General features: G+C 45.9%; 1 protein-coding gene across 4 annotated transcripts in view; it reads right to left on the bottom strand.

The window, feature by feature from the left end:
• Positions 1–18,862, bottom strand: part of LOC126516435 (protein zer-1 homolog) — a 145,340-nt gene that overhangs the window by 96,891 nt on the left and 29,587 nt on the right. For 3 of the 4 annotated variants that reach the window (XM_055063891.2, XM_050166555.3, XM_050166556.3), the window contains 2 exons: positions 18,220–18,490; positions 6,755–7,028 (listed from right to left, as the gene is read on the bottom strand). In XM_055063891.2, coding sequence (XP_054919866.1) covers positions 6,755–7,028; positions 18,220–18,406 — 461 coding nt within the window. In that variant the 5' untranslated portion in view covers positions 18,407–18,490. Of the gene's footprint in view, positions 1–6,754; positions 7,029–18,212; positions 18,491–18,862 lie in introns of those variants that run through there. The other variant, XM_055063892.2, reaches the window with a different exon arrangement.

Genomic DNA, 18,862 nt, shown 5'->3' with positions numbered 1-18,862 from the left:
AGGAGCTGGTGCTGAGAAACTTCAACTGGAAGAAAGCCAAAGAGAAATTCCTAAACACCCAGCCACAGGGTTAGACCCGGTTCCCGTTAGGCTGATTAACGAACTAGGATTAAAAAGTAAGGAAGCTATGTTGAAAGCAGTAGAATAAAAGCTTACAAGATAGGCGAATACCAGACATTTGGCAATAAAGTCGAATGAACTCAATTTATAAAGGTAGGGGGAAAAAAGATAGAACTCACCCATATAGACCGTTGACCATTTCATCGGTAATACACAGGTTAGCAATGCAGGCGATTAAATTAAAGGATACACTAGAAGTTGTTACGTGTCCTCTAGGGAGCGTTCTGCCGCAAACATTTTTCAAGTCGGCTCATTAATAGCCAAGATAGGAATATTTCAGTGCCGCAAACCCATGATTTCAGCAAGCAGGCTCCACTGCATAATGAGATTCTCTCTCCACTCGCCTTGTCTAGCTTTCGCAAGCGAAATTCCTTCCCTGTGTTCTCCCATGCCAGACCTCGAGAATCGCGTGACGCATATGTCACGGGCTCCACCTTCACTTTTTTTTTTCTCCTCGCTTTTTTTTTTTTTTTTCAGCGATGCGCACTTTTGCTGGTGGCATTGCGCGCGGGCTGTTACCGTTTCGCACAGCGAATGATTTTGCGCACTGTGCACAAGGACACATGACTAGCGGTAAAATTCAGTGGTACATGAATACTGAGGCAGAACAACCGGACCGCAGAGCATGATCACGCGCTGGAACATGGTGGAAAATGCAATGTTTCGGTACCTGCACACATGACCGCACGACCGTGGGAACAAGCAGACGAAGCGGAAGTACATCTCTCTTGCTTCGGTGCAAAGTAAAACATGCAGGCATTCTGTTCTTGTGTTTTATCATTTCTCTAAACTTCAATTCGTCAATTCAAGCAGCAGATCACACAAATAACAAATGGTGCCTTGAATAATTCTCAAAGTCATGTGTCACCACGAGCGACATCACACTGCGGAGTCGAGTAGAGTGAAACCTTGTTAAACCGTAGTTGGCCGGAGCTCGGAAAAAGTCTGCACTAAACGGTAGTACTGTTTAACCGAAATAGCATGAGATCGCCCACTTACCTGTCAAAAACAGAACTCTGAGAGAGTGCGATGAGAGGGGAAAAACATGCAGTGTTTATTTACTTCGTGCAACAAACGTGTTATTTTGGTTTGATGCCGTGGCGGCCTAGCAGAGAGGAAAGCTGTCTAAAACTTGCGGAAGCTGTGAGCCAGATTTTCAGCCAGCCCTCTCTTCTCGGCAAACACTCGCATGGAAGATTCCTTGTTGGCGTTGCATATTCTCCGTGCACAGGCGCAGTGGTAGTTCTGCAGAAGTTGCGGGACACCTTTTCATTGCGGGGTGCTGTTCTCATCGCGACAATTGCATTCATGAGGCTGACGTACAGCTTCTGCCACTGTCGTGCCGGAATCGCCCGTGCTGTCGCTTTCCGTGTCATCCTTATCACTGTTGCTAGTCAACACTTCGGCAACAACAGAGGCAACGACGGCGAAAAGTCGAACCTCGTAGCCAACATTTCTTCACAGTTGCAGCAGCGCTGCCGAGCAACTTCTTCGCATCCCAGATGCCGCACACCGTAGTCAACAGTAGACCCATGTAGCGTGCCAGCGCCGACTTTTCGTGTCATGTTCAATAGCACGAACGATGTCTAATTTTTCTTCTGCGCTGAGCACCCGACGTCTTTTTTTATCCGAGTTTCGGCATGACGCAAGTCCTCGCTTGCACAACGCCACAATGCTCTCTGGCACGGCGCCGAATGATGTTAATGAGGCTTCACTCGCAAACGCACAGGGCGCTTGGAGGCCGTTGTGCTGATCTCTGAGGCTTGTTGCTCTGCCGGGCCACCCAATGGAGACAACGCACCGCCGTGTTTGCGCGACGAAAAGTGGAAACACTACGTGTTGACCGATACATACGCAATAAGCTGGCAGGGTTTATGCAGATACAAAACACATTATGTTCAATGGCCGCTGAGTCGGAGATTTGACTTTACTACTTTTAAAACGAAAGTACCGTTTAAGTGGGTATGGTTTAATGAGGTTTTACTGTACGTAGGTGCAGGGACGCAAGTACGTCATCCTCCAGCTTGGAGCGTGGCAGCCGCAAGGAGAAGGAAAAACGGAGTTCGGTTTGAAATTCCAGATCTTTCCGCGACGCGCAGCCATGTAATACTTTGCAGACACAATCGTTATAATGCAATCTATGCCATGTGCTTGTCAGCTCAAAATGGCCAGACCTGGTGAGGGGCCCTTTAAATGGGAAGGGATGAGCAGTAAGAGGAAAGTTGATATCACCTAGGGACTGAGACATGGGTGCCCTTTATCACCGCTGCTGTTTATGATGTACGTACATGGTAAAGACGGAAAGGGTGCTAGAAGGAATCAATATTGTGTTTAAGCTCTCACATAAACAGGTGGGCACAGTAGTAGAGCAACAGCTTCCAGGTTTGTTTTATACGGACGACATTGTGTTGCTTGCTAACAAGCAAAGTGATACGCAACGTATGGCTAATATCTGTGGACAGGAAGGTGAGAATTTAGGATTGAAATCTAGCATTTAAAAAAAATCAGGTTTTATGGTATTCAATGAAAATAGTGAACCGACAGTGTTAATACAGGGCCAGGAAATGCCTTGGGTAAAAGAATGCAAATACCTTGGTGTATGGATAAATGAAGGCAATGAATATATGGAAACACACAAAAAAACAATAGTAAAGAGGGAGAGAAATGTGGCCATAATGAAACACAGAGCGCCATGTGGATACAATAGATACAATGTGCTCCAGGGTATGTGGAAAGGTGTAATGGTTCCAGGACTTGCATTTGGAAATGTGGTTGTTTGCTGGAAGCCACGGTTACAATCAGGACTGGATGGCAACCAAAGGTCAGTAAGATGCCTCGCGTTGGGCACTCATGGGAAGACTACAAATGAAGCTGTGCAGGACGATATGGGCTGGACAAGTTTAGAAATGAGGGAAGCTCAGAGTAAAGTTGATTTGGAAAAATGATTGAGGAATATGGAAGAAAGTAAATGGGTTGCAAAAGTGTTCAGATATTTCTACAGGAAAAACATTGACTCACAGTGGAGGAAAAGGACTAGGAAGCTTACCAGCAAGTATGCGACCGGTATAGTAAGCAACAAGGCAACAAAGAACGTCAAGTGCAAAGTCAGAGAGGTTGAGACAATCTCATGGGTGGCGGCAATGGAAAAAAAACCTGCTATGAGTAACTAACCTAAGAGGAAAAATACGAAATCAGGAAAGACAATTTATTGATAACTCAAAGGGAAGCTCCTTACTTTTCAAAGCGAGGTCAGGATGCCTTAGAATGCGTAGTTATAAAGTGAGGTACACCAAGGAAGAAGAACCATGTGCTTGCTGTGGTAAAGCTAGGGAAACGATGGAACATGTTTTATTAGAATGTGAAGATATCTAACCAACTGTCTATTTAGGCTCCTCTGGCTTCCTTGAAGTCCTTGAAGTAGGGAGACCACAAACAATGGAGACGTACAAAATCAATGTTTCTAATAGTGGCTCAGAAAGTTTGATGCTGGAAATTATTTGTGTGCGTTTTTTTTTTTTTACTAAAATTAGGACATTAGGAAAAGCAAGAACACGAGTTTGGCGGTGCAACCACCCTGACGTTTCAAAGGGGACCCTCAGCATCCATGCATCTAGATGATCCATGCATGCATCCATCCATCAATCCATCCGTCACTCGTAACGCGGCAAAATAGAAATTTGCCCCCACCGATAGCAAGCTATCGATGGGAATAGGCCAACTGAAATAAAATGTTAGGCCATGTAAAAAGCCTACCTTTAAGTAGCGTAGATATAGAATAGTCTCAGTATGAAATTTTACGTTTGAAATACGAGTGGGCGGTTCACTAAAGGCTTGCAAAAGTAGACATTTTTGATACAGAAACTGAAAAAAACATCATTATTCCTCGACGGAAAGTGATGCACGACTCTGGACACACGGCTCCTCGGCATGCCCTCCGAGATAAGGCATCACTGTCCTGAAGAATCTCAGAAGCAATGTGCTGGGACTGATGTCAGATCCACTTACCACCATGTGCAGGCATCATCTGCTCAGGTGCTATTTAAACCTTTATGGACAAGTATTTCGCAAGAAAAAAATATATTTGTTGCTGAGCTTGTGGGATTCACACACCCGTGCTCTTGGGACAAAGGAACGACAACACAGTAGTGCAAACAATCACAAGGGCATTTATTGCACCTTTCATAGATCAATGTCTGCTAACCGAGTTGCTATTCACAAAACATGCCGATGGGCGCGTGACAAATCTGGGAAGTCCGACTCACCGCGACCGGATAGCGAGTGAATATGTTCGCCCCATGCTGGATCCCAACGCCTGGTCGTTCGCTCGTACGGTCACGCAAACTGTGGTGCGTTCGCACGAGGCCTCACGAGACGGTCTCGCAGAAGCATGAATCGGCGCATACGCGGCACCTCCGCGCTGCTTGCCGTCCCCGAACCAAAGAGGAAGAGCTTTCTCCTTTTCGCGCCCAAGTAACCCCGCCGGTAGGTGGCGTTAGCAGCGCAACACTCGCGCCATCTCTTGTACTGCGCTTCAACCACACCAACCGCTGCGGGCCCCCCCCCGCGGCGAAGCCGCATTGCAGGAGATGGGAGCTATGCAGAAAAACAAGATATCAGGGGACACGTGAGAGTCGCGCATCCCCACAAGTTTCAGCATTGAGTATGGAATTTCTGATGAAATGTCTTCAACCAACACTGGATGACAGGCAGCAAGCATCATTTGTTGGCTTAGAAAAGGAACATAGGACAAGGAAAAGAAAGTTTGGCATGCTACTCGCTTTCTTTTGAAGACGCGGTCGGAGGAGACAGGCCATAGCAAGATCTTCGCCTGCAGTGGCATCAGACATGTAACGTAAAGCAAATGCAAAGTGCAGTCGGTGTCACCCTTGTGTATAGCACAGGAACGGCGGCCTCCGGGGTGCTCCGAAGACAGCCAGTGACGTCTAATGCTAGCTGCTGGGCACGCTTGGGTCCAGGAACCTCCGTTAGACGTCCCTGGCTGGCTCTTGAGCACCCCAGAAGCCGCCATTCCCGCACTCTACGCCGACTGTACACCAATAGTTTACATATGATGAGAGCTGTCGGTACAATTTCCAAACGAAGTCACAGGTGCCTTAGGGTGAAGCTTACTTCTATTTTTCTGCCTGGGGTGTCCCCCTATTGCTGAAAAACCTTCCATAAATTATTTTTTTCTTTTCACTGATTATGCTTATTCTCACTGTATTTTGTACATTCAGATGGAAAATGCCCGTAAACACTTTTTTCGGGTATTTATGTCTCTTCCTTACAAGGGTTAAAGGATATTATTAACCCATTCACTGCCAAAGCCGGCTAATCAACGGGCATACGTGCAGTGGCAATGTTTCCGAAGCCGGAGAATCGCCGGGCTGCCGATTTTAGGGTTTCCTGAAGCTGTTGATAGCAGCACTTATCACCTTATCTGAAGATGCTTGGATATATTACCTATAGATGGAAGTACTGAGCTGTGTCATTTGAATGCACTTTTCTATGTTTTCGTTTTTTCTTTTTGTGATGGTGTCTGGCGACAGAAGGAATGGCAGCATCTAATGGATGGCGTGCTCTCTCCGAGCATGAGATATTGGATATCCTCTGATAGCAACAGTGGTGAGCAGCCTCAAGGCAATGCCAGGTGTGTAAGGCTAAAGGGGAAAAAAAGTTAAAGCCTCTGGGAGTACAAAAAGTGTGGTGCTGCTCTTCACATGCCTGACTACTTCAAGATTTTTCACACGATGAAACACCTGTGACTTGAAAAAACTTCACAGAGTAAAGTGCGAATATTTCTCAAATGTCGATGAATGTATTTTGATAAGTGTCCAGCAAATATTTTGCTTAGGTGCTCATGACGCATAGAAAGGTGAGCGTGTGGCATGCGCACGCACTTTTGGTGAAAAAAATGCGCGGTACGGATGGCCCGCATGCATGCGCAGCGGGCGGCAGTGAATGGGTTAAGCAAATTTGACAGTTACCAGCCCTGCACCTTTGCCAAGATTGCTTCAGTAGCATATATATATACTACTGATTTATTACCCATTTAGCGAAAGTTAAATTTCACTGCAGTCCACCCGTAAGCCATAAGCACAGAAGTCTGTTTTACAACAAAGTCAAGGAATATTGGAAAATATGATAAGAGATAAGAAAAACTCCATGAATAAAATAATTATATTTTTACAGGAACTACAGTGACCTATGTTGCTGTAACACTTAGTTTCCAGAACTCTCAATGAAACTAAACCAGACAGTTCTGTGCTCTCTCAAACAGAAAGCAACACTAAATTCTGCACACTGACGTCGCTCATGATGATCACTCTCTTCTTTACCATCTTCCACACCGCCTCCAGATACGAGGTACCACAGCTTTCGTTGAGCTATGGCAAAATATGTGCATACCACAAGCATCATGGCAGAGCAACAAAGCTACTGCTATACGAAAACAGGAGGCACAAGGCTTGATAATAGTGAACACTTCTTAAAAGTAATGAAGATGTCCCTAAGGCAGAGGAAAAAAATAATAAAATGGTGGTTATCAGTGCTAACCACCATGTATGAAAGAGGACCATTGCTGTAAAAAATGGCCAACGATGAAGCAGCCCCAATTGGCCTAATGGGCACCTACCCGGCATCCTGCTGTAGTAAGTGCGGAGGCATGGTGAGGGACTGCAGTGTCCCCGTAGAAATTGCAAGGCCTTGCGCCAGCAGCGGAAGCACTCGCGGAGTCAGGCCCGCACACCTGCCAAGCTCCAGCTCCCGCACAGGGTGCATCACGGCCAGGGCTGCCAGTTCATCGTCGCTCAATGGCCGGTTTGGTGGCACCCGCAGCCTCTCCAAGCGGGTGCGATCAGGTGCCATAACCAGTAGCTCAATGAGTGAACACCAGGCAGAGGTGTAGCCTGCAATTCGGGCAAAATTTTTTTTTTTCGCTTTTGCATGTTTGTTATTGATCGAAGCTCAGAGGGCACATTATGAAAGTTCACAGTGTGGAAACCAAACAAGAGAAAATAAAATTAGCTGGTGTCTTAGTCCCTTTTTCCTTGTCCTGACTTCAAAGCTGTACATTATAGTACCATTGAACCTCACTGCAAGAAGTCACATTGAACACTGAAAATACACTCATTATGGCCAATCATTATAACTTATAAGCATGTATTTGTAGTATCAGTGAAAAAAATTTTAGATTTGTTATACGCACTTAATTTTGTCCATGTTTATTATACCAAGGTTAAACTGTAATTTGAATCACCCAGCTATCCCCAGTCCCAAATTCGGTCTCGGAGGGCGTCCAGCATAGTAAATCATCAAAGTTGTGATGCCAGCAATTACCAGTGTAGCTACCACGCTGCATGCCACAGTTTACACTGGTGCAATTTCAGTCTCAAAAATGAAAATGCAAAAATATACGTTTCAGTGATTTCCATTTCAACACCGCAAATCCCTAAACTGCCAAGCCTTTACTATAGCGGTTACACATTCAGCTGCTGTTTGACCACGCAACACTGTTCGTTTAGGATTGTATTCCGAGTCGACCACTTTCGAGTAAAAGTTCTATATTTAGTAAACTCCAAGTGGCCAAGCCAGTGACAATGCCCAACGGTTCCAAGGTGTTACGATCGGCCAGCAGGGGTACTGACCTGCGAACCTTCCCCAGCCCACTCTTTCGATCGTCTTGCGCGGGTATCGACCTTCGAACCCTTCCCGGCCCACTGCGACGAGTCGCTTTGGAGAACCAACCATGCACCTCCTTCGGAGAACCGGCGACGCCAGCAAGGTTAACCAACCATGCACCTCCTTTGGAGAACTGGCGACGCAAGCAAGGTTAATTGACCATGCACCTCCTTCGGAGAACCGGCGACGCCAGTAAGGTATAACCGACCATGCACCTCTTTCGGAGAACCGGCGGCACCAGCAAGGTTAACCAACTACACGCCTCCTTCGGAGAACCAATGGCGCCAGCAAGGTTAGCCCCGTTTGGCGGACCGAGTATTGTTAGTTGGTTCGCTGTCGCCTTCACAGTCTACTTGGAGCAAGAGAACTCCTGGAAAAGGGTGTTTTGCGGGCGTTTTCACGGGCCCCAGAATTCATCGCAGTCAACAGACGGTCGTGGCGGCTACCTGAGGAGTCAGCTCTGGAATCAAGAGGCGCCAGCTGGGGTCAAGCATGACAACCCACGAGGACCCTCTCCGCTCGGTGGGTTCTGTGAATCCAAAGTGCGGATGTGAGTGTGTGATCCCTCCCCCCCCAAAGGTGGGTCAACTACACCTCCGACGACTGTGGATGCTCCGACTGGACGGCAATTTTCCCTCACCTACGGATCTAGGGAGGATAGGGGGTTGTCAAGCAGCAGTTTTCGGCTGCTTGGTGTGCTTCATGCTTCGTCTTTCGTGCTCCATTTGGGAGTCATGCTAGACTGTTGAAATGTATCTCCTGTCGTAATGTAAATATTTAAATAAATCCCATACTCCTATTTCTCGATGAGCGCAAGTTCCTCCCTACAACCACATCCCAAGCATAGGTGAGCTGGACGACGGCATGGGCCGGCTACCACTTATTTCATGCCCGACTCCAAATCTTACAAGGGAGGCAATGAGCCAGACGCTGCGTCACACGAAAGTGAAAAAGTGTCCCTGAAAGTGTTAATACAAAATAGGACTCCCAATCGTCTTTTTTTTGACCAGATGCTTAGCATCACCTGCTGCCAAACATGCATCCCCCTTCCCCCTTTTACTATTTTTTGTATTTTTGTGACAGAAGCTGCTATAGAAAAGGAGGGTCATGCCATCCTTCTCTTTAACTACAAACATACACAAAAGGTTTCCAAAAAGTGTAAATACAGGAAATTTTTTTGTTGACAATTTGTTGACCTGTTAAAAAAATTACACCTTTTTACTTCAGCTACACAAATTCTCTCCTCAAAACGTCCTCATTTATGATGTCCTTTTTTTTTTTTGACACTAGGTGCCCTCTGAGTCTGTATACAGTCAAACCCCGCGATAACGAAAACCGTCAACAACGAAATTCTCGCAACAACGAAATATTTCGGAGTTCCGGGAGAGGTACATAGGAGTGCATGTATTTCATATCCCTCAACGATGACTATGTTCAACCGGCAGCCCTGCGACTACGAAAATTTCTGCCGTAGCGGATCGCCAGTTTTCTTCGCATGGTCTCAACATATCAAAAAGTGAAATCCTAATCAAAAATGTGCTAAAACATTATTTTTAATCACTTTAGAAACTTGCTTGCTGCCACTTGTTGTTGCTTGCTTAAAGGCTAGTTGTAGCGCATAACTTGTTTTTCTCGCAACCATACAATGCCGCTTCCGGCCTCCGGCTGCAACTCTGGCCAATGTGGCCAGGCGACTTGTTTCGTACCCCTCGTTGTCCTCATCGTGCTTGGCCTTTGTGTGCAGCAGTAAGCCTTGCGAAATGCCGCTTCCAGTTAAGAAACGCAAGTTTCTCAGGCTCTTAGGGAAATCTCAAATCATTGCGGAAGCTGCAATCGGAAAAAAGATGGATATCGCTGCCAATTTCGGGATACCGTGCAGCTCCCTGCTGACCTTTCAAAATCCAAAGACAGCACCTTGGCAGCGCTGGAGAATGGAGCACGTGGGGAGCACAAGACTGTGGCCGCTCCGGCTTTTGAAGACGTGGACCTGGCTGTGTACAAGTGGTTCCTGGACAAGCGTGCAAACAGCATACCGCTGTCTGGCAGATTGTTGCAGCAGAAAGCTGTCAACTTTGCATGCCTTCTGGGGCATGATGACTATAAAGCGAGTGCCGACTGGCTGAGCCGTCTTAAAGCACGACACAACATTGCCACCAAAGTGATTTTTGGAGAATGCACAAGTGTTAACAAGGAAAACGCAGTAAATTGGATGCGAGAGACTCAGGAAGTCATCACGAATGAGTACGAACCCTGTGACGTATACAATGCCGACGAGATGGGATTGTTTTACGAGATGCTCCCGTCGCAGACGCAAGCAGAATAAGAAGCCCATAACAATTCTCTGCGTGAACATGGACGGCTCCAGTAGGCATCCGCTCCTCGTCAATGGCAGGAGCAAAAAGCCACAATGTTTTAAGGCACACTGCAGGCTGCCTGTTGAATACACGGCCAAGCGTAAATCGTGGTATCACGCGCTATCTTCGCCACCTGGCTGGAAGCCTCCAATGTGAACATGCGAAGAGCAGGCAGGTCCGTGTGCCTTTTCGTGGACAACTGCAGTGCCCATTGTGTTGATGCCACTTTTACGAACGTCCGACTGGTGTTTTTCCCAGCAAACTGCACCTCGGTCCTTCAGCCTCTCAACCAAGGGGTGATCAGAAGCTTGAAGTGTGCCTACCATCAAAGGTTTATTCAGTGGGTGCTGCTGAACATAGAGCACAAAGGCACGACGCGGAGGTGGACCTTTTCACGGCCCTAGAGATGGCTGCTGCAGCATGGATGACAATGAAAGCGAGCGTGATCAAAAACTGCTTTGAACACGCGGGCTTTAAGGGGAGACGCGGGTCTTGAAACGGCAAAAAATTACTTTTCGGAAAAGTGCATTTTCGCTACGTTTATACATTCAAGAATCCCTCCAGAAAATCTAGAAGCTAAATTTATTCGGAAAATAATAAAAAATTGAGCTTAATTGGGGCCAGGTTGGACGCGAAATTAGCAACATTTGGCCAAAAATGTTCAAACTTCGCGCCGTCACCATTTGCGAACACGGTGGCCAGTGGCCGCCATCTTGCGCTTGTTTTGAAGCTGTTTTCTTTGTGCACATTTTGCGCCAGTCCAAAATGGTGTCGGTGGAGGGAAACGGACGCTATCGCATCATTTCTGAAGGATGCGTCCGTGCTGCCGATTGGCCAAAGCGCGCACACCCCCCGCGCGCCTCGCTCCTACTGGTCTGGCGCTGTTTGGTGCGTGCTCGACCACTCACGACCGCATCGCACACGACCGCATTTTAAGTGCACTGAGAACAATAAAATTAGTGTCACTGGCTAGATCCTACTCTCTGGCATTCACACCATATACTGTTTTTGCTTTTGACAGAGTGAAGTTTTTGAAAAGTACTGAAAGAAATCAACTTAATTTCTGTACTAAAACATTTCTGTCGTTTCTTCTAATGCAGATATACAAAATCTAATTAGATAGTTGCAATCAGCAGAAAATTCTGAACAGTATTATTAAATATCATCCAATTCACACCAAAATTAACAAAATTGGTTTCGGAACCCCTGTCTCCCCTGAATAACCAGCAGGCGTCAGCTGCATCGTCAGAGTCTAAGCGACCAGCAGAAGGAGGTGGAAGTGTGTCTGCTGACACAGGCAAACTTTCCACACTGAGCAAGGCATGGGATGTGCTTCGGTGTGTGGACGAAACTGTGCCAGACGGCTTGCATCTTCACGACTTCCTGTCTGTCGACGATGACTTGGTCGTCCACGAGGAACTAACTGATGGCGCCATAGCAGCGTGCGCGGCACTGACGACAGCGATGATGGCGACAAAACCGCGAGATGTGCTCGACACTGTGCAGTAATTCCTTGCGACGCATGATGACGGACGTGGCCATGCAACATATTCCGAGTTGTGAGGATCGAGTGTTAAAACTCCCCCGAGGTTGTGGGTAGACCGAGATTATGAAGTTTTTCAATAAAGTGCGAGTCCTCTGTTATGTAGTACCTTTCTTGTCTGCCTTCTCTAATTTTCGCAATAACGAAATTCTTGCGAAAAGGAAAAAATTGCTGTCCCCGACGATTTCGTTATTGCAGGGCTCAACTGTACATACAAGTGAAAAAAAATTTGAGAAGAAGAGTTTTTCATGTGCATTACACATTAATTAAAGGTAAGCTTTCTTTTTTTTCTCAATTATCAAGAAAATAAAAAAAACATGACATATCTGCAATTTTTTCAAATGAAACCCAACTATTCCCACAAGCAAAGCAAAAAAGCTGCTAGCTTTTACAAGAGTGCAGAGGAGTTGGTTAAACTCTCTATAATAAATAAATCGAAAACATTTTGACATCCAGGGAAACAAAACCAGCTAAGAAACGGTATTCTGGAACAAGAGGCCTAAATTATATTACACATAGTCTGCCCAAGTAAACGAACGACAGTCTGAACATTTCATAGGGCATCGTGCTGACACTTGATTCAACTATTTTTGTTGGTGAGTGACAGCGAAAATAAGCTGTAGTTTCCTCCAAAGTGCAAGCTATGTGACACGGATAGTGGGCATGTTATTAGGTGCAATTAATACTTGCACTGTTTCACACAGCACCTGTTGAGGAAAGCATACATGGTAGTTCACAAATAATCTACATAAAAACCCGCGTATAATACGAACCCACATGTATAGTACGAGGTGAAATTTTTGGGACGTGAAATGGAAAAAAAAAAAAAGTTTTATCCGCGTATAATACGAGTTCGGAAAACTCGAGGAAAACATTTATTTAAATTGCACTCCGCACTTCTTCCACAGCTGCGCTCTCTTCGGATAGTTCTTTGTCGGACATATCTTCCCAGAGGTACTAATCCTCTGTGCCATCGAGCGCGTTCGAGATGCCGCACTTCTTGAATGCGCGACGCACAAGGTCCTCTCGTATACTGGCCCATGCGTCCACAATCCACTTGCATAGTGCAGCTGGCGAAGCCCGCTTCAGCCGGCCAGTCGGCGTCACTGCAGGCTCACCTGAGCGCATCCAATCTGCGTAACACAGCTTGACCGCATACTTGAACGGCTTGTTCATGCAAACATCTAAAGGCTGCAGCTGAGACATCATCCCACCCGGGATAACGTTGAGTTCAGTGCCGGATTCACGCAACAGCCTCTTCACTGAGTCAGCCAAATGGCAATGAAATGCGTCCAGCACGAGGATGGATGGGAACGACAGTGCGCCGGGCTGCCTACACCAGACTGACTTTATCCAGTCGAGCACAAGATTCTCGTTCATCCAGCCTTTCTCATGGCATCTAGCGACCACATATTTTGGCAGCTCCTCACCTTTAGGCTCTCCCTTACGCTTGAAGACGACATAGGGCGGAAGCTTGCGTCCGTCTGCCGTGCATGACAACATGACGGTAACTGGCGTTTTCTTGTTGCCAGTGGACCAGACATAAACTTGTTTAGAGCCCTTTTCGTGCATGGTGGGGGCCATGGCATGTCCAGATAAACCAGCGTTTGGTCAGCATTGCCGATTTGCCCTAGTTGGAAGTTCTTGGACTTGCGCAGCGAAATAACGTGGTGGAAAGCCACAAGCGGCTCTTCAAACGATTGGGGCAGCTTTTGCGAAATTGAAGTTCGGCGGCGTAAGGAAAAACCAGCATGGCACATGTAGCGATAAATCCAGTGCTTGCTCGCTTTGAAGGCAGAGCTCGGTAGCCCTTTTTCTCTTTCAAGCTCCTCAGCTTTTGCCTGCATAAGCTCCATGCTCACAGCTAGATGTGCGGCTCACTGTTGGCATACGAACTTCGTCAGGGTGAGTTCGATTTCCGGGAATGTCCCACTCTTCGGGCGGCGAAAGCTTCTTCGCGTTCCGCTACACGCGAAAAGGGCTTCCTTCTGTAAATGCCATCCGTGAATGCTTCCTTCGTTGACACCAAACTGCCTCCCGACCCACACTGTTGCTGATGTCCAGTGCGGCTAAAATAGCCTCTTGAAAGCAGCCGAGTACTGTTTTCATGGTCCGGACTTGGTCCTTCAATGTGGAATAAAAAAGACGCACTTCACAAAGCGTGGTTTGCACGTGTGCTGCCACGGTGCGCACTCAACAATAAAGAAATGATGCTGTAGTCACACATTAATAACGAAGTCAAGCCATAGCCACGCAGCAATAACAAAACCAAAACTTCTAGCCCAAATTTCTGACAAATTTTCGTTCGGATCCGCATATAGTGCGAGGTGAAAATTTGGGACGCTAATAATAGGAAAAAAAACCTCGTACTATACGCGGGTTTTTACGGTACTTTGGAGAACCACAACTTCTGCTTCCCACTTAGCCAGTGCTCAGTAGAAACTTGTTTGGCTGACGGATACCTAAAAACACACTCTCCAGACACTCCCTTATCTTTCCTATTCTGTTTCCCACTTCTTGTCGCTACCTTCACTTAAAAACCAAGTGCAAAGAAATTTCACTTTGGCTAGACTGGTTATAAATGAGTACAGTCAACTTCCGTTTTCAATCCTGACTGATCCCGCAGCCTGTATGTTTTTGTATGTAAGCTGGTAATTAGTGGTGACATAAGAGAATCCAGGCCTTACGCAAAAAGAGATGTTCGAAGAATTGCTGGAAGGCTAAAGGGCCATCACTAAAGAATTAGCAGAAATTAAAGCTTTGGTCACCAACAACGTGAAACTGATAAATGAACTTAAGAATACAATCGAGCTAAGCAGTATGTTAACTTCAGCGCCTGCTAGTCAAGATGAGCAGGTTCAGACCACTCTTAAGACATTCGAACATGCCTTGAAATTTTAAGCAATGAAACTCATGGACCTAGAAGATAGAAATAGAAGGTCAAACCTAATTATACATGGATTGCCTGAAAGTCTTGATGAAACAGAAGCCGATCTGAAGGAAGAAGTTGTTTCTGGTATTTTTAAAGATACACTGAGTGTGAGCTGTGCATCGATTGGACACATTCATAGACTCGGTAGGCAGCGTGGTAAACAAGCTGTAATTGTTTATCTGCAACATTTCAATGAAAAAAAGGAAATGTTCAATAACATAAGGAAATTATTTATTCACAACGATTATTTGCAAGCTACCCTAAACAAAGAAAAACTACTCGGGGAAACTGCTAAGGCTAAAGAAGGTAAGGGCAAAAAAGGTAAATTTGCTCCATGATAAGCTTAAAGTGGACAGCAAGATCTTTGTGTGGGACGAGACTAGCGTAAACTTGCGAAAACAGGAAAACACAGTAAAGGGCCGCAAACAGGAACTCAACGCAGCAAATCTCAAGCACGACAGGGATGCTTGGTATCAAATAAGCAACTGTGCGTGATAAACACATAGTATGCGCACTAAAACTGATTCGCTAGAAATTGCTTTAGTTCAACATGATCCACATATCACAATCTACCAAGACGTGGCTGCATGATGAGATAGATGAACACATTTTCCCCATTGCATACAAAGTATACCGTAAAGATAGGGCTTCAAGAGGAGGGGGTGTTGCGGTGCTCATTAGAAACAACATTGAATTTACCTTATTAGGTGACATTACTGGCACTGAGGACTTATGTATCTTGCTCTCCTGCTGGGGTCATCAGTTTATCTCGTACGCATTATACAGTACCCCTGATGTAGCTCCAGATTACTTGAGAAAATTGGCTCATATGGCACAAGGCTTAAAATCCAAAATCATTCGTGATCTTAACTCTTTCGTTGCCATGCCTATTGAAATCGATCACCGGTGATCCATGCTTTAGATCACCGATTTCGGCATGTCGCAGCCATTTATTAGCCACTTAACTCTTTCCCTATGGCTGGGAAAATAGGAGTTTTTTTTGCAGGTTACGCCAGATTTTTCTTTCTGAGGGAACTACTGCACTCAATATTTTATGTAATAATTAAGCAAAAGGCAGAATGAATGCACTTTTCCCACATAACATTTTTATTAACAAGATATATGTATTAAAAAAGATATAAATTGCCAAAATCAAGACTGTGGGATATTATTTAGCAAAGTTTGTAAAGACATGCTTGTATCTACTAAGAAAGAAATGTAACAAAAATTATGAAACATACAAAGTGTACTGCCGTCTAATTGGCACTATCTCTGAAAAAATCTAAATTTTTCATTAAAGAGGTATTCCACTACAAAAATGTAAGTGCAAGCACTACAGTTCGGCGTGCCAGGCTGCGGCCATGTGGGCTGGCTTGACGACGCAAGCCAGCCCGGACGGCCGCAGCCTGGCTTGCGTCGTGGTTGGTTTAAGAGTCAAAGTCCAGCGAAAAGGTGGCATACTTAGACTCGCTGCTGCTTGACCCATGGATACAGTCAGCCACAAATGCAGCAATATTGCGAGATCTGCGATCTTTCGAAGCGCGGGCACCACTCCCGGAGGTGGCCATTTTCGCTTTCTGCTTTGACGATCACCAAACTTCAGGATGCGTTCCACAATTAACGCCTTGTGTCGAAAAAGCAAACTGCTTAGAAAACAAAAATATAGTTATCCTCCTTCACGTCCTATGGCTCAAAGTGTACGTGAATGGCACAGAAACTCTTGAAAGCGGCGTTTCAAATCATCGATAGCGGACGGCCATTTTTGCTTTCTACTTTGACAAGCGCGAAAACTTCAGAGCGCGTTCAAAAATCACCGCCTAGGGTAAAAAGGCAAACTGCTTAAGAAACAAAAGAATAGTCCTTCTCCTTCACATCCCATAGCGCAGTGTGCCTGTGAGTGGAGTGGAAAATCTCGAAACTGGCATTTCAAACCATAGTTAGCAGGCTAATGATGCCCAATAGGCACAGTATGGAAAGAGTTAAGGCCATCCAGTAGTTTGTACAGGCCCTGAACTTTCAGAACCAGTTTAAATTTTCGTGCCCGGGCGATGTTGCGATTTTTGACGGACCTTTTTGCAAACTAATGTGCGTATGTTATAGCGAAAAGAGGTGTGGCTGTCCTTTTCTGCCGCGCTTGAGAAAAAAGCATGCTGCTCACGGTTACGCTGCACTAACATAAAAATTTTGCAATCAAATGACTCCCAGCAAGCCAAGAATTAAATTATATTGCCGGCTTTGCGTCCGACAGTGCTGAGCGGTGATAATTAACCGGAAATGATGCCAGTTGTTCACTAGTGAGATTTTGTTTGGAGTCCGAGTCGTTTTATTCTGCGAAAGTGTACTTTTGAAGGTCCACCGCATGTATAACATGTGGACCTGGCATTTTCAACTAGTTTTCAGCAGTTCCAGTTTGGCTTCTCTAGTAAAATTCAGGCAGAGGGTGCTGCTGCTGTCACTGCGCAGTTATCGAAAGCTGCTCCCATGGCTCCACGCGGCTGCGTCGCGAGAAAAGCGTCGTGCTCTAAGCTATGCTGCACTCGCACTTCAATTTAGTGGTGAGGACTCGAGTTATGATTCCGAAGATGACAGCAAAGCAGATTCAAGCTCTGACAGTGACGATGCTTTGAGTCAGCATGGGACATCCGCAGCTGTTCACCGGCGAGTTTCCTTTACAGCCTTAAGCGGTCTCTTTCCTTGTGCGCGCTTTTACCTGCCAATCTTTTTGCACGCCCTGAGAGCTCTACTGATCGTGTTCTGGGTGCATACTTCACTTGGTTATTATGTGCTGCCATCGGCAGCAAAGAAACTTCTGTTCCCGCCAAGAAGGCCCCCCATAGCACATCTCGGCTCAGCACTATGGATCAGCGCAAGGGAGTTTACAACGGTGTGGCATTTCTTTCTACTCTTCTTCTCTGCAGGGGTGATACAGACGATCTGCAAAAATGCAAACAGATATGCTTGGATCTGCATGTGGGGAATGATCCCATGTCTTCGCTAGTCTCATGCACATGGTTTCATCACTATAGCCTTGTCTACATTTTCCATCTCATAGTAAAAGCAAACTGTATTGGTACATGCTGTTCCCACGATCCCACGTCTTTGCGTAATGCGAAGACGTGGGATCGTTCTCTATTTCCTGCAAGTTGTTTCTTCATCTACTTTCGTTGCCATTAATTTATCATTTCTTTAATTCAATTACTAAGTACAAGTAATTTCCCCTATGTTGTCCTTGGAGTCTTTGTTTGTTGGCTTCTCATGATGTGATTAATAAAAATCAGGCCCCTCAGTTAACCCCCTTTCTTCTCGTTCAATTGCAGCATAGTAATTTTTGCAAACAGCATGTACAAGTACAGTTTGCTTGTATTATGAGATGGAAAATGTAGACACGGCTATTAGCCTTGTCTACATTGTCTACATGTGCCTACAAGTGCATGAGACTAGCTCCAGCATGTGCAGCTAGCATTTCAGTCTTTACTTTAACGATGACCAGTGTCTTCCCATCAGTTGGGAAAATGTGCAGTGCAGAGAAGCACACTTGCAAATTAGGAAAATTGTCTATTGATGTGAGCAGCAAATAACTGACCACAGACCTGGGTAATCATCGTCTCCGGCCAGCTTCAACAGTCGTTCGCACAATGGCGCTGGAAGCCTGAGCTCTGGCCCAACAGCCACCAGCTGAGACAGCTGCTGGAGGCACTGCCGACCAGCGAGGTCGACCAACCGGTCAGCCGTGTATGGCTCCCAGACAGTCGGGAAGCCCGCAAACCGAGGCTCCATGCTCGCACTCAGCAAACGACGCTGTCAAGGAGCAGTTCAGCCTCAGCGGCACAGGACATCTACCATGAACACCATGCGGACGACCTGCAAAATTAAGCTTTGCTCATTGCAGAATTCACACACACTTTTCTTTTTCATCAAGAAAAAAAGAAAGCATGAGAGTTCTCATGCTACACTTGAGCAACTTCATCGCATTAGCATTGGCGCCTCCTTACCATAGATGACAGCACCACAATGACTGCATGAAACTCCTCCTTTCTATGACTTCCTCTTCCCCCTTCTCTCATCTTCCACACTTTCTTCCAACATGCTTACTTTCGTCTATTTGTTTCTGTCATCTGTCTTCTCACTTCTACTGTGTACTTTTGCTTATGACTGACCTTGAACAAACATGCTGTGTTCGTGTATTTCATTGTGCCATGTCCTGCATGCAGCACCAGTAACGAAACAGCATAA

Source organism: Dermacentor andersoni, chromosome 1 (genome assembly GCF_023375885.2).
Source record: "Dermacentor andersoni chromosome 1, qqDerAnde1_hic_scaffold, whole genome shotgun sequence".
In the NCBI taxonomy this organism is placed as follows: domain Eukaryota; kingdom Metazoa; phylum Arthropoda; class Arachnida; order Ixodida; family Ixodidae; genus Dermacentor; species Dermacentor andersoni.
The sequence above is the reverse complement of the archived record's forward strand: the minus strand, read 5'-3'. Positions and strand labels throughout refer to the sequence as shown.